The sequence below is a fragment of the Lepidochelys kempii genome, chromosome 4 (genome assembly GCF_965140265.1).
Source record: "Lepidochelys kempii isolate rLepKem1 chromosome 4, rLepKem1.hap2, whole genome shotgun sequence".
Lineage (NCBI taxonomy): Eukaryota > Metazoa > Chordata > Testudines > Cheloniidae > Lepidochelys > Lepidochelys kempii.
In genome coordinates, this window is record NC_133259.1 from 23,340,116 (window position 1) to 23,356,452 (window position 16,337).

The 16,337-nt window shown below is 42.3% G+C and overlaps 1 protein-coding gene across 2 annotated transcripts in view; it reads right to left on the reverse strand.

The window, feature by feature from the left end:
• Positions 1-16,337, reverse strand: part of HPGDS (hematopoietic prostaglandin D synthase) — a 57,982-nt gene that overhangs the window by 12,150 nt on the left and 29,495 nt on the right. For both annotated transcript variants that reach the window (XM_073340703.1, XM_073340704.1), the window contains one exon: positions 2,552-2,644. In XM_073340703.1, the coding sequence (XP_073196804.1) occupies positions 2,552-2,644 (93 nt within the window). The remainder of the gene's footprint in view (positions 1-2,551; positions 2,645-16,337) is intronic.

A 16,337-nucleotide genomic window follows, 5' to 3' on the forward strand; every position in this document is an offset into this window, starting at 1 on the left:
TCGAGAATCTTACTTCATATTATCAAAGCAGCTGAGTAATCTCTGCCACAGAACATAGAATTTAGAGTTGGGAGTGATCTTATTAGGTGATCTAGCCTCATTGCCAGAGTGGGATTGTGCCCTAAGCATATTTTCTAAGTGCTCTGTCCAGGTTAGTTTAGCAGTTTCCTGAAACAAGACTTTCCAGCCTTGAAAAACAGTTGGAGAGTACCATGCACTTAGAGGACCAAGTCTAACCTCCACTCCCCACAGCACAAGAGCCCAAAATCCTAGCCTCATGAAATACAGACTACAACATCTTGGGAAACCACAGCTATCTTCTCCTTGTATCTGCAAAGTGAGGGCAAAGCTGTAAGATTTTTGTTGCTGGTAAACTCGGATAATAAGCAGTGTACTGATCTCTCAAGGAGATATAAATTCAAGCCGATATTAAGTTGTGTATCATTTATAGTTAATTTTTTAAAGTATATACATTTATATGCAAATTTGGATCTATCTAGAGTGACTTAAAATGTGAGTACCTTGGGCCTAGAGTTTATACAACAGGTACACTCTTGTCTGGCACCTGTTAATCCCCATGTAGTATTTGCATGTCCCTTCAACACTGTTGTCATAACCTTGTTGATGATGTACAGCTTGATCTTGTCAGAGGATGCTTTGACTATGTTGCTTTTGAAAAGCAGAGACAATGCCAGTTGGTTGGGTGGAAGCTGCAGTTGTTCTGAACTCTAACCAATTTAGTGGGGAGAATTTACAAATTTTATGTTTTTTTATTGCTGTAAAGGAGAGAAGATGGGAGTTCAGTATGGAATATGTCTGCATTGCAGATGCAACAAGGATTAGCAGAAAGGAGGGAAGTTATTTGTATTATTGTAGTGCCTACATATCCGAGGCAGGATTGGGAAGTCCACTGTGCTAGGTACTATATAAACACATATGAAGAGAGAGAGAGTCCCTGACCCGAGGAGTTTATCTTAATTTAGTCTAGCTTACTCGAGTTTTCTCCAAACTTTATATTGAAGTTGGTAGGAAAATCACACACTTATTTGTTATGCACTGATTTCTAACTGGATTGGATTCTGATAGTTCTAGAGTCCCACGACAAGGTGTGGAAGTCAGATTGCTTGAAAATTTTAAAACTAGACTGGATAAAACACTAGCAAACTTAACCTTAATTATAGCAGAGCTAGCATTCTGCTATAATACGTTGGAGAGAACAAGCAGGCATGATCAGGGAGCTGGACAATGGGATTGTAGTTTCTCTAAATTCTATGAAAGGCAGAAACCAATGCAAGAAGTCTCACTGTGCGAATATCTTTTTAACGTTACCCACACTGTAGCTGAAATCCAGGTAGCACACCCAGGTACTTGAACTTGATTTAATACTCAAGTTCTAGCATAGTTCTTCTGGCTGGCAAAGCTTGGGATTTATTCTGATATTTGCGCAGTACAAATGTTCCTTAGACTAGTCTAACACAGCTAATTGAAAACCATCCATCTCAGCTGCACTGGTCAGAAAACTGTGCTGGAGTTGTGATAGTAATGATCATAAACCAATCTCCCTATTGTTTGAACCACTGGATGTATTAACTCTGGGGCGGAGCCTTATTCTGTATGGTATAAGAATGCCTTTTTGCACCTGGTCACCATGTTTGGTTTGTTCCAATGGATGCTGCAAATGATTCTGTCAAGCACAAATTACTGTGTGTGCATCATGAGGGGCAAGATCTGTGCGCTCTCCTTGTCAATGCAGATGGCATAGCAGAGTTGCCCAACTCTGGTCCTCGTTGGAGGAGCACCTTTGAGCGTTGTATACCTTCCATAAGCTTTGTAAGTTTTTAATTATTTTTCTGGTTTCAGTTTAGTGCTTTTTTTTTTTTATTTGTTTGGTAGCTGAGGTAGCAATTTTCTTCTCTGGTTTCCCTCTAGGATCCAGATATGGGAATAGTCCAAGCCCATATCCAGAAGGAAGACATCCCTCCAGGCGCCCTACCCAAGGTTCAGCTAACATCACATTGTCCACACATACTTTACTGCCCCTTGGGATAGTGGTGGAGAATGGGTGCTTGAGGCAAGGTAAATTAATTGGGAGCAATGGAGACGGAGGGGAGAGGGCCGCATTGGAGGTGCTATGGAAATTGATTTACACTGATAACATCCCACAGGACAATTATAGAAGTATACCTTGCCAACCCCCTTTCCCCTCAAAGATGACCTCCATATGACATTTCTGGGTGCAGGGGTACTTTAAACCATCATTATCAACTGTGGAGATCTAGTGTAGGATATGACACAGGACCTGCAGCATCACACAATGCCCCTTAAATTTCTGTGATCAGATGAAATGAAGCTGCAGCAGGAGATGCTGACAACAGATAAATTTTGTCGCTCTGTGAAAACTACTTGTGCCTATATTGGCCTGTTCACATTGACTTCTATTAATTTCAGTTTGTCAGGCTGGCTCTTTGTTTGTATTGTCAACACACACTAGTAGGCAGCATTAAACACAGGAGCAGTCAAAAGTACCAAGAAAGTAGCAGTGTTACATTACCTGTTTCTTTGGCTAGGTATCTGGCTATGGCCAGGCTCTGATGAAGGGTAACTCCATCCACTTGTAAAATGGGGATTTTTCCAAATGGGATAGCTTCAAAAAAATCACACATGAAAAACATTAGAACAATGTTAAACTCAACACCAGTGTAATAGTTTGCACTTATAATAGTGCCTTCCCTCTGAGAATCTCAGAGCACTTAACTGTTTCACAGGACCCCATAAGGTTCTGTTTTACACATGGATAAACAAAGGTACAAGGTTAAGTGACTTTCCCAAGGTCACTCTGTGATGCAATGGTAGAGCAGGGACCAGAACCCAGTTTTGTGTTCTTTTGACTGAATGTGCTACCTCAGTGTCTGAAATTCTGCAGATCCAATAGTATGCAAGGAGAATTTTCAGTAAGGTTTAATTTTCTAATATTTTTCCCTTCTAATAGGATAGTCTGGATCTTACTGACAAAGGGCCAGTCCAGGCTTTATAACTCTGGAGGAGTGAAGAAGGCCTGGTGGGGAGGTGGGCAGAGGCTAACACAGATGCTTTTGTTATGCTCTTATTGTTTAAAAAAAAATCATATTCACTGACTCAGACATTTTTTTCTTCCAAAAAACACATTGTGGCAGGAAATACATCAAGCATTTCAGCTGACAGTCCACCAGCAGAGGAACAAAGGATGCAGAAGGGTAAGGGCAAACTGCTTCTGACACCAAGACACAAACACCAAGTCTAATGCAATACATTATGACCTGGCTTCCATGTCAGAGACAGTTAGAAGGAAAAAAAAAAAAAAAGCAACTACAGGAAAACCACGAAGTCTGAGAAATAGGGAGGGAGCGAAGTTCTAACCAAAACAAAATTAGCATGGCTATTCTGAGAGAGGAGGGCTTAATCTCTGGCATCAACTGTGCAACTCAAATTGAGACGAGACCAGTGTTTAAAGAGAGTTAAATAAAAATGTCACTGGTCCAGTAGCATGATATACCTAGAAGCTCGGACTCATCTTTTGCTCTATCTAGGAGACTCCAGTGGGTTGGTACAAAGCCTTGGAGATGCAGTTAAGCTGGGAATGGGGAAAAACTAACAGGTAGCTGGGTGGATATGAGAGGGAAGGAGGCTGAAGTGTAAGATGAGTCAGTCCAGAGGAGGAGGGTCCCCTATCTTTCTGGATTTGAGCGACGGGGCTAAGGAGTTGAGATGGATCTTGTTCTCTTAAGGAGAGGGAGGGGGAGATACTAGCAGTGTGTACTCACCTGGCATATACTGACCACTATACTAGCCTTCAGTGCACTGAGGTGCAGTTCTCAATCTGTGAGCCACAGAATAAAATGTTTTGAGGACCAAGATTTGAGGAGTTACTTCTTTGGGGAGATGGTCCATGAGAGGATCTCCTGAAATGGTCTCTATGATGTAAAGGTGAGGGAAACCCTGTTCCTTAAAGAGTAGTGTGAGTCAATATTTAAAACAAAGACCTGAGAGTTTAGGGTGGCAAGAATCTGCCTGTGGGGAACTAACCACCGTTCTCTCATCTCAGCTACTGAAGGGATTATAAATTTCAAGCAGATGCTGTTCGGGCAAATTATAAGTGTACATCCGTGTTGATAATAGCAAGAGACACTGGGTCTGATTCTTAATTACACTAAGGCCCCTTAAAGTGACTGTAAATGTAATGCTGACAGACCCAGTTCGTTGGCAGGCAGGACTGAACCTGGGGCCTCTGGAGTTCATGCATGAGTGAAAAGCCAACTGGCTGGTAGCTAAGGCTGTAGAGCAGACTGATTTAACTCATTCTAGGGGGTCTCAGTGCCACTAGATGAGACAGAACACCACACCCAGAGAAGGTGTGTGGGTTACATAAACATAATTTATGTTCATTTTGCAGCCCCTTTAATCTGTCAGAACAGTATAAAGAGATCATAGTGTGTAAATGATAATGGAATGGAATGCTAAACTACATTATACATTGAGCCACTAAGTATAAAATGCAGTACGTTATGGACAGAGCATTAAAGGCTCTTATGATGAACACATAAGCAAGCTCTGGCCAGTCCATATCTGGTACATAGGAATCTGACATGGTGTCAGCAGCAAACTAAGAACAGAATCAGAAAGAAGAGAGCAACAAAGGTTGCTGGATTCATCAGCATGCCACTCTTCAATGCCCCAGAGAACTTCAGCTTTGAAAACCTTCAGAATGGACAGACTGGAAAAAAGATTTTGTACGTTTTTTTTCCTGCAAACAAACTCCATGAAGAAACTGGCAACATATAGATGTCGTCTTGAATATATGCTATGGAAAAACAAGCAGGAACGTATCTTTAAATCCTTTGACGTCGTTGAAGACACTCACAAGGATGACTATGAAAGGGTTCTGGTTATGTTTGATGTATACTTTATATCCTAGAGAAACATGGTTTATGAAAGAGCATGTTTTCATCAGAGAATTCAAGAACCTGGAGTAAATGTTGAAGGTTTTGGAAGATCTCTGCATACAATGGCTGAAAACTGTGATTTTGGGAATGCAAAACATGAAAATATCTGTGTGTGATTGGTTATTGAGTTAACAGAAAAAAACCTTTCATAGCAGCTCCAACTGAAGAGAGATTTAACCCTAGCCACAGCTATACAGATAGCAAAGTAGTCAGAATTAGTCAAACAGAACAAAAGGCAGGAGCAACTTGAAACACCTGAAACTACCACAGATGCTGTAAACAGGCCATTTAATGTCTAAGTCATTGTCATAAAACCCTCAAGGCAAGGAGAGAGAACCCCCAGGCTAAGAGGAATAAATTCCAGCCTACATGCACACTGTGTGGAAAAAGCTATTTCCCAAGAGGCAATGCGTGTCCAGCCAGAGGCGCATGATGTAATACATGAACGAAATATGGACATTTTACCCCTGTTTGTAATACCAAATCAGTCAAGGTTGTTGAGTCATATTACAGACAATCGAGCCATTGTTTCTGGGATCATCACTTGTGATTACATAGAACCAGCCTGGAGAGTGAAATTAAATATGCATGGTGAGACTATTGACGTTGAAATTGACTCAGGAGCTGATGTCACAGTGATCTCAGAGGGACTTAAAATCACCTTCAACCCCTCCAAGGGCTGAAGTCACCTGACATAGTTCTGTCTAGCCCTGAAGATATTCTGAACTGCATGGGCCAGTTCACCACAGAAATAACTTGGACAAAAGCTCTGCATTTAGAGGATATGTGATCAAAGGACCACAGATCAACAGCCTTGTCAGCCTCAGAGTGACAGCCATCATGGGCCTAGTGAAAACAGTGGAATGTTTAGTGACCGTGGACTTGTGAAAGGAGATCCAGTACAAATAACCTTAAGAGACAGTGCTGAACCATTTAAGTGTACATTGACCTGGCAGGATTCCTATTCCACTACTGCATAAAGTGGAAAGTGAGTTGAAGACAATGGAGTGGACTGGCATAATCAAGAAAATCTGTGAGCCGACAGCATATTATGCCCCAGTGGTGCCAGCTATAAAGAAAAATGGAAAAATACAAATCATTGTGGATCTTGAAACACCTAATGAAGCAAGAGAAAAATATATTCTCCCAACACTGGGTAACTTCCTCCCCAAAGAGAGAGGAGCTATGATATTCTCCAAGCTGGATGCCTGGATGAGATTCTGGCAAATTTCTTTAGTCAGTGAATGGAGAAGCTGAGAGAGCTGTACAGACAGCCAAGAAAATCCTTTAGCAGGAAGATCCATTCCTTGTTCTTCTAAGTTAAAAATTAAAACCAGTAGTTACTACTGGACATAGTTCAGCATAATTCCTGATGGGAAGACAACACAGAGCTACTGTTCCAATTTTGGAAAAGAACCTATTTCCTAAGTGGCCAGACATGAAGTGAGTAGCCAAATCAGATAAAAAGGCTGAAAGAATTATGAACACTTGTACAACAGACATCACCCAGTTAGAGAACTGCCAGGTCTAGAGCCTGATCACCATGTTAATTTCAAATGGGACGGTGAAGAAAGATGGACAACTCCATATGTTGTGAAGAAAAAGAATTCAGCACCTAGTTCATATGTGATTTTAGACCAGTAGTGGAGAGTTCAAGAGAAACTGTGAACATCTACAGTTTGTTCCTCACAGAGAACACTCAACAGAGCAAACTCTAAAGATGGCAGATGCAGAAGAAGACTACTCAAGGATACAAAACCGACCACAGCCAGTCCTTGCAACTAATGGACAGCCAGATGACCAAGTTGTTATGCATTCAGGTCATGGAGTTATGAACGATTCAGAGACACTCAACAGAGTGATTCATACTGAACTTAAGACAGTGTGATCGTGTAAATACTGCAAATGGTAGAAATATAGGACTTAAAGGGGGAGATCGAATGGAAGGCTAAACTATACTGTGCAGCCACTAGGTGGCACTGTGTATAAAATACCCTAGCTTAATGAATCTCAGCCAGTCCTGGCACAGCATTTTGATGAATGCATCCGGTGTGTGCTTAAGCAAGCTCTGTTGCCAGTCCATATCTCATACAAAAGAACACAACAGATAATCTTGCTGCTTGTAAACAGACAAGGCATGTTCAACCCCTGGAGAACGATCATCATTAAGTGATAGCTGGTGTGGCATTTTTATTCTATTGAGGACCTCTCAGTTACTCCCAACACTAAAGCCTTTTCTACAGGAGAAAATCGTACCCTTTTTCAAAATTGGTTTAGTTAGATGGGTGCAAGTCTCCTTGGGTGAATGCTCTAGTTTGTTTAAAGAGTGCCTTACATGGATTTATTTTGGGATTGATTTCCTTCTGACTTAAGCTGAATCAATAAACACCATGTCACATAGTCCATACGCAAGACAATAGGTGGACAACCCACATCAGCGACTGGAACCCCAGAGACCACAAGTGACCCCTGGGCAGACTGAAAACGTACTGGACTGATCCCATGACAAAACTCTCTGGAAAGAACATGCTCACAACAAAATGGAATGGTGTGGCATTGACTTGCGTTCGTGGAGTGGTGGACGAGGACAAGCTGGACAAAGGTGAATATACACCAAAATAACTGTCCACATGCAGGGTTTGCACCAATTTAACGAAATCAGTTTCTAAATGGAGTTACAATGGTGCAAGGTTCTTCAGACAAGGCCTAACCTGTCTTTAAGACAGGTTTAAGAGTTTGTGGTGACTTGCTATGTCTGTCGCTGCTTCAGCTCTATTTTCTTCCTTCCTGTTTCTGCCACTTTCTCCAGTGAGAACAAATTTGCCCAGATTTCAGTTTGGACAATACATCACAATGAGCATCTTTTGGGGAGGTGGGGGGGGAGGAAGAAACTAGAGTCCCCAGTGAGATGTGTCGAGAGAGAGAAAATGAAAGAGGAAAAACACTGAAGCATTGTGAGTCCAGGACTTGCTTTCAAGAAAAGCTCAGTTGATATGGAAATTGATTAACTTTTACCTCATGCTTCTGTTTTTTAGCATGTAGTACATAAATCACATTGGGTAAGAGAATTTAGATGTCAGACATAAGCCAGCTGGCAGCTGCCCAGAACTTAAAGGGCTCCTGTATGCACTTTCACTGGGTACATCAAGAATTTACATGTATGCAGTGCCAATGACAGCAGGTTTTTTTGAGTGCAACATCCCAGGGTGCCAGGATAAATTTTGATGATGATGAGGATGATGCCAAGAGAAAATTAGAATTGCTTTGCCCCGATGAGAAAGCACATGCTGTTCGTCACTACTGATGCAGTAATGGAGTTCTTCTGCTAACAGGGTTTTTTATGTTTATTAGCTAGAGAGCAGCAAGTTCCAGGCAACAACAGTGTGTTACTGAATTAAGAATCAAACAGAAGGGCACATTCTTGCCTACTAAACTGAAAGACCCCATGACTGTGAAGCTGACAAAGTGCTTGGCCTTGTATTCAGCGCTAGCAGTGCATTGTGCCCTGATTACCACTATGTTTAAAGCTGTGTGATCTTCAGCTGGCTTATCTACAAAGGATAATGCCCAAAGCTTTTTGTTTCAGTGAGATAAACTGGGTACACTATTGCTATCACTATGCACTATCAGCTGTTGAACCTTCCAAGTACATCCAGGCAGAGCGTGTTGCTGTCCGTGGAACAAGGCTGCTCTCAACAACTGTTGTTGTGTACTTAGTGACCAGCAGTGTACAATACATCCCTGCTCTGAGGAAGTGGTTACGTTCAAAACTGTGATTGTTTTTGACAATGTCAATAGTACAGCCGCACCAGATCGGGAGCAGTGGCTGATCAGCAGTGAATTAAGTTAACGGAAGAAATGAGAGAAGCACAAGATTTCAGCTGACTGATCAAAAATCATGCAGTCAGTGAGTGGATCAGTGTGACTCAACTTTTGGAGTTGCTGTTAAAACAAAATGCCACACAATACAGTGGAACTGATTTTATTATATATATATATATATATATATATATATATATATATATATATATATATATATATATATATATATAAAATCCTAAAAACATAAGCGTGGCCATGCTGGGTCAGACCAATGGTCCATCTAGCCCAGTATCCTGTCTTCTGACAGAAGTCTGTGCTGGATGTATCAGAGGGAATGAACAGAACAGGGTAGTTATCGAACGATCCTTCCCCTATTATCTAGCCCCAGCTTCTGGCAGTTATGAAACCAGAATTGATTAATCTGGAAACTGAATTGAGCAAAGGATTACTTTTTCTGTTTTCTACACAAACACTTACGAAGGGTAGCGAGGTAAACAGTGTAATTTTATAATTGGCACCTCACTTTGAGCCAATGAGATCATTTCTCCCCCACACACACACCAAACTTAGCAGCACAGTATGAAAGATGATTCTACACCCTTGATTTTTAATCTGTAGTCTGTGGACCCCAGAGGACCACAGACTATGTCTAAGATTTCCAAAAGGTTTGCACCTCCATTTGAAATTTTCTAGGGGTCTGCAAATGAAAAGGTTGAAAACCGTTGTTCAACACTACAAATTACAAACAAGAGTCAATCACTTTTCAAAGTTTGTCAGTTACAACAAAAAAACATGAACCCTACAGGACGTTGCTTTCTTGACAGTTGGAGAAAGTAGATTGAGACACAGGAAATGCAGTTTATCAAGGGAATTCATGAGATAAGCAAAGCTGGTAAGTGCTGAAGTTCTGTTATTTTGCTGGTTTTAGATAATTTATAGCACAGAGGTGGCCAAACTTACTGACCATCCGAGCCATATGCAACAATCTTAAGAAGTTTGAGAGCCGGGGCGTGTCTGCCAGGGCTCGGGGCTTCAGCCCCGTTGGGCAACGCCGGCTGGGATTTGGGGCTTCAGCCCCACTCCTGCTGAAGCCCTGACTGGTGCGTCCGGTGGGCCTGAAACCCCAAGACCCTCCTCCTCGCTGGGCAGGAGGCAACACATGTTGGGGGCACATGGGGTCACATTCCCCCCCATACTTTTGCCAGGGTTTGCTTGCCCCACTTTGTCACATGGTGCTGCTGGGCTCCCTCCCTGCAGGGCAGCTGCTGGAGCTGGCAAGCTGGGAGCTGTGACTGGGGAGAAGCAGCAGGAGACACCTGGGAGCTGCAGGGAGAATTGTTGCTTTTGCTGCTACCTCTCCCTGCAGAGCTAAAGCAGAGGACCCTCCCTGCAGCTCCCAGCTGTTAGCTTCAGTGAAGAGGCAGCAGCAAAGGCCTGGGAGCTGCAAGGAGTGACTGCTGAGGGTAAGGGTGGGGGCATGCTGGGGAGGGCGTGATTCAAGCTGTTGGAGGGGGCCGAACCTTTAAATCGTGCCCCCAGTTCTCAGCGGGCACCACACCAGTCCTCTCTGGCAGAAGCTTCTAGCCCCACCAGCCTGCTGTAGGGCAGAAGCCCTGAGCTCACCCCAGCCTGGTAGGCAGAGAATGGGGGTGAGTATGAGGGGTTCCATGAGCCGCGATTTGGCCACCCCTGTTACAGAGCCTCAAATTTTGTTTACTCGCAGATTTCCATTAACTGGCTATTTTCGCATTGAAAACATGGGCAACGTCAAGCTTCACATTTGTAAAGCATTTTTGCTCAGTGATAAGCTGAGATTTTTCTTGGAGAAATGACTCATTTTAGATCTCTAAATGTTTTTGAAATATGGGTCTTTTTGTGTATGTGACGTGGGCCCATTTTTCACTAGTAGTGCAAATACAAAAACTATCACTTCTGAATAGTTTTATTGCAAATGTTTTCCCATTTTTAAAATCAGAAGGCAAGATGAGTAGATCTTTGTAAAGAGATGGTACAGATAATGTCCCCATCAGTATCAATCAACTATCTCAGGCCATAAACTGGGTGACAGACCCCCTGAAATGAGCAAACATGGATGAAGATTTTTCAAAAAAGAAAGACAACAGAAAATATTAACATCTAACCCTTGAACGTAAGGAATTGTTCTGAATCGGCAGCATATTATACTCTTCAAAATGTGATCTTTTGTAATCAATGGGAAAGAGGAAAAAGCAGAAAATATTACATTTTCTTGTCCATGATTCGTGTGTATGTATATATATGACAAAAATATGAATATGCACTATATATATTTGTTAGGAGTGACATTGCACTCCATATGTTTATAAGGATGAATAGGATGTAACTGGAATATGCTTCATGCAAAAGATCTCTTGTAACGTATCATGACAAAGCTTGTAATCTACTGAGTGTGTTCATCCTATTCGTATGAATGTATCATTCTTGTATCTAAAACTGGAAAAATGAAGCATTACGCTGAGGTTGTATTGTAATTTACGCAAAGTGTGGGCCATTAATGGTGACTAAAGATCTTGATGGCTCCCATTAACTAGAACTATTGATTGTAAATGGCTCTGTTTCCTTGTAAGCCTTCCTGTGTTTGTGAGAGTCAGGCCGGAAAGAATGGAGGCTTGGGGGGGGTCTCACAGGACATGTGACCATGTCACCTGGTACTGGAATCTATCTTAAACCTGGTGCTTTTTCTTTTAGAAGGAGGGGTGGGGACCCAGTGAGACAAAAGATTCCTGCCTTGTGCTAAAGCTATAAAAGGGTGTGGAACAGAACAAGGGGGGTTGCCAGTCATGAGAAATCCCCTAGTTTCCACCTGAGCTAGAACTAACAAGGCCTGTACCAGGGGAAAGGATTGGTCCCAGACTAAGGAGTCTAGTCTGTGAAAGAAGTTTATTGGAACATGTTTGGGGGTGAGATTTACCTGTATTCAGTTTCTTAAAGGTGTTAGGCTTAGACTTGCATGTTTTGTTTTAGTTTGCTTAGTAACTTATTTTGTTCTGTCTGTTATTACTTGAAACCACTTAAATCCTACTTTTTATACTTAATAAAATCACTTTTGTTTATTAGTAAACCCCAGAGTAAGTGATTCATACTGGGGGGAGCAAACAGCTGTGCATATTCTCTATCAGTGTTATAGAGGGCGGACAATTCATAAGTTTACCCTGTATAAGCGTTATACAGAGTAAAATGGATTTATTTGGGGGTTGGATCCCACTGGGTGCTGGGGAGAGGTGACCTGCTGAGCAGTTTCTGGTTAAAGCCTGCAGCTTTGGGGGCGTGGTTCAGACCTGGGACTGTGTTGCAGCAGACTAGCATGTCTGGCTCAAGTCGGCAGGGTTCTGGAGTCCCAAGCCATCAGGGAAAACTGGCTCAGAGATAATTTCAGCACATCGGGTGACAGTCCCAAGGGGGTCTCTGTGACCAAACCCATCACAGTCAGGATAACCAATCTGTTTTCCAATGCAGAGCTACTAATCCACACATTTAGGGACTAATTTGACACTTCTGAAGACAAACAGACTCATGCTATAAACCATTTTAAATGTCTGGCATTTCATCAGTGATCCTTCCTCTAGAGTTCGTGTAGTGTATCAAACCAGAGTGTGTGGCAGATGCTTATATTGCTTTACAGTTTTATCCCTCAGAATAACAGGACTTGGTTAGGGCCATAAATTATCTACAATACATTTAATTATTCCATATAATTGGACAGAGGTAGAGCTATAAAAGTTTAAATTTCCCTTGTATATTTTCAACTTCACACTGCAAAAGTTAAATGCCTTTTTCCTTTGAAGTGTCATTACCAAGACAAATCAGGAAATGCCATGGCTTTTAAATATCTGAAATAACACAGAAATTTTCTCTCTTTTTTGCGGATTGTACAGGGTAGACCTGGTCCAGATAAAAACCCAAATGTCACCGGAGAATAGTTTTTAATGTGAAGCTAAATGTTGTGGGCAGAGATTGGCACCATCTGGAGACTTAAATCACCATTTACCAGTGACGAAGAGTGAGTTTGAGCAGCGTAGTGATTGTTAGGAAGGAGACTTTCCCTACTGGATGGAGGTATTCACTTGAATCTCAAGCACTTCCTTAATATATGAATTAAATATGTTCTGGGACACTTTTTAAGATCCGCAATTATCATGAGAGAAATTCACAAAACTTTTATGAGGCTCCCTTGCAGCTGTCTTTATTTTTGCTGGCACAGAAGATGCAGGATGAAGCACTGTTTAAATCTTCTCCAGTTGTCTTCTACTGTCTAGTTTTGACTCTATGTGGAATTTTTATCTGCTTCATTCTTCCACGTAGGAAACGTTAGTTCCTTTTTATTCCTGGGACTTGTGTTCAGTGATCAGACAGTGCTTTAGGAGCTTGAAAGAGATTTTCTTTATTCTGTGACTATGACAAACTGGTTGTGCATAGCAATAGCTTCACAGCACCCCACCCAGACTGTGTTTGGGAAATTCAGCTCTTAAAGACCGTCCCCAATACCACACAGTGCACCCATTTCCCTCCAACTCTTTTGCTGCCTTGTGACTAGAAGCATGGAGTCGATGCCTCAGTCTTCTTACCCAGCTTCCTCCTTTTTAAACTCTGCCTCTTTCCCTCCCTCCTCCCTTTCTAGTCCTGGAAAGAGGAGAAGAGGAAGGATAAAGAAGAACTAGAAGAAAGGAGAGAAAGTAGATGGTGAGATGGGTAAAAGGATAGTATCTCTGCCTTTGAGTTTCCTGCCACGGTCACCCCCAGAACCCAGACAACCCTCCTCCTTCCATCTCCCAGGGCTCTAAGACAGGGTTTTTCAGACCTCATCCCTCCTCTGACCAGAGGAGTAGAAAAGGAATCTCACTCCTATCTTTGAGAGCCCTTACACAGTAACAAGAGGGCCAGCTCTGATGCTGCCTCTCTTTGTGCCTCAGATCCTGAAGCGTCCCTCAGGCAGCCTGCTTCCAAGGGGATCTCTACAGCAGCCACATTTCCTCAGCACTGAGGGTAAGTTCTGCTCTAGCCGGCTCTCTTACCCTTCCCCCACAAGTGAAGCATTAACTGCTCCCCTCTCCATCCTTGTTTCTCCCTGTTACCCTCACACAGCCTGTCCACACTAAGATAAAAGGTGGTTTTAAGGAACACACTATGTAACATATTTTAACTAATTCATTTGAAAGCTCTAATGTAGACAGGGCAAACTGTATTTTAACACTATGTTAGCTGATCAACATGGCTTCCCCTGTGGTCCCACTTTGGATGGGATGGGGAAATCTGATGCCATTTCCTTCCTCAAGAGAACAATAGGAACATGTAAAAACAAACAAACAAAAACCTTCGGCATTCACTGACTCTCTACACCACAACCAAAAGTGCTCGGGTAGCTTCAGAATGCTCTCTGCTATGATTCTACAACCCAAAGGAGCAGAGCAGACCAAGCCAAAATGCCCAGAAGATGTTTCAAAAATGCATCTTACTGTTAAGTAAACCCAACATCAATGCTATAAAGCTACACAAAGATGGAGACATCTCCTACAGAGTTGCTGCCCACTCTTTCTTACTCCTATTGCAGCTTCCTTTTAACATTTTCCTTTCTTCTTTTTACTTTATTTTAAAAGTTTTCTTTTCTCTCAGTCAGGTGACTGCTTTGCTGCCTGAATTAGCCTTTCTGGAAGCAGCAATTCCTGTCTGATTGACAGAAGTCCTGCTTCTGTCTCCATTTTGTTTGTTTCCCCCTCTCAATATTCTCTCTCCATTTTGACACCTCACTTTCTCTCTCTGTTTCTTCCTCTTGTCTCTCGTCACCTGCACTTTGGGCAGAATTCAGCTATCCGGTATCTGTACACATTTCCCATTGATGTTAAATGGAAGAACTAGCAGAGGGCCAAATTTGCCTTTTTAATAAAACAACTCTTCTATTCTTCCTTCTCTCTTTCCACCACTTGCCTTCTGTATAATAGCTGTTCCCACTCCTCCTTGGTGTCAGACTTTTCCCACCCACCCATCCATGGTTACAGCGCTCATCATACTTCCCACATTTGTGCTGCTCTGCTCTCCCCTCCCCCCCCTTTCAGAAAGGGAATGTTTTTTCAAAAGTGATTGAAATAAAAAGAAACCTTCTCGACCCTGCTTTCAGAGTACTCATTTTAACTGTCTCAGGGCCATTCTCTTTGTAAAAGCAGCTGTCAGGGAACCTGGTTACAATACAGATCTCCCCCAACAGGGTTAAAACACTAGCATATGTGGAACCTTGTGGTGTTTTTTGGTGTCCCCAGACCATGCCCTGATCTATCCAACTTGGACGTTTTTACAGTGTAGACAGGGCCTTACTCTAGAATACAGCAATCCTGCAAATGAGCAAGGTCCTGGGCAACGGTCCCATACAGGGCTAGAATAATTAACTTTCTAAAGTGTGATTAAGCACAGTTTAAAGTCAGCAGTAGTTGACTCAGCTTCTGACACAGTTAAGCTGTCTGCTGAGAATAAAGCCCAGGCATGGCACAAGTCCAGATGGACTTCAGTTAGAACATGGTGGTTTTTTTAGCACCATTCTAGACACGGCTGGACCCCATTCCCAGGGACAGGCTAAAACGTGTTAGGATATGACCCAACCACAAATGAGCTAAAAGAGTGCTTAAAAACACATTTGAAAGCTGCTGTTACATCCGTGTAGGTGGCTCTTTCCAGGCCTAGCATGTCTCGCAGTAGCGCTAGTGAATTCACAACACAGATGAAAAAGAACATTGTAAAATTTGTACTTGTACTGCCAGGGCTTGTGCAGAAGCTTTATTAAAATGTTGCTACATTTTCAGTGCCACTTGAGTCCCTCCTGCCAACCATCAGCTTCTTTATGGATCAGGCTCGCTGGCCACCTATAAGAAGCCACTTATTGCACTTGTACGTGAGCAGGAGATAAAGGTGAGTGGCAGGGCTAGTAAATGATAGCATGAGGTGAGGAAAGCCTTCCATAGCTTGGAGATAAGGTTTCTGGGCAGCATTGAGAACCAGAGAGAGAGAAGTCATGGGTTAACAGTCAGGCTCAGTGTATGGAGCCTTGACAAGCTGGAAGGAATCATAAATGTGACTTTTTTTCCTTGAGTCCTGCTTAATTAGGAAGTCATCTTCTGTGCTTATGTCAGTTTAGCTCCAAGTGTCCATGGGTGGTATTTTCGCCTTTTCAGTAATACAAATTCTCATCTACAAAAAACTGCAACTCTCACGGGAGTAATTTTAAGAAAGGATTCCATAAAAGCATCTTGTGGTCTTCCTAGAAATATCTCCATGTCTGAGCTGTGTGAGAAATAAATGCTTTGCCTTCCTTGCCTGTGCAGTTCCCGGTTGCTGCCTTTCTTATCTGCATGCCTCTGGATGTGTGGTGAGTGCGACTTGATTTATTAGATTAGAATGAGGACTGTCTAATAAGAAGGTGAGTCTGAGAACAAGCAAACAGCATGGGTCACTGGCTAATAAAAATTATTTCCTCTAATTCTTAGCTATTTTTAATGTATGCTTTCAGTAGCT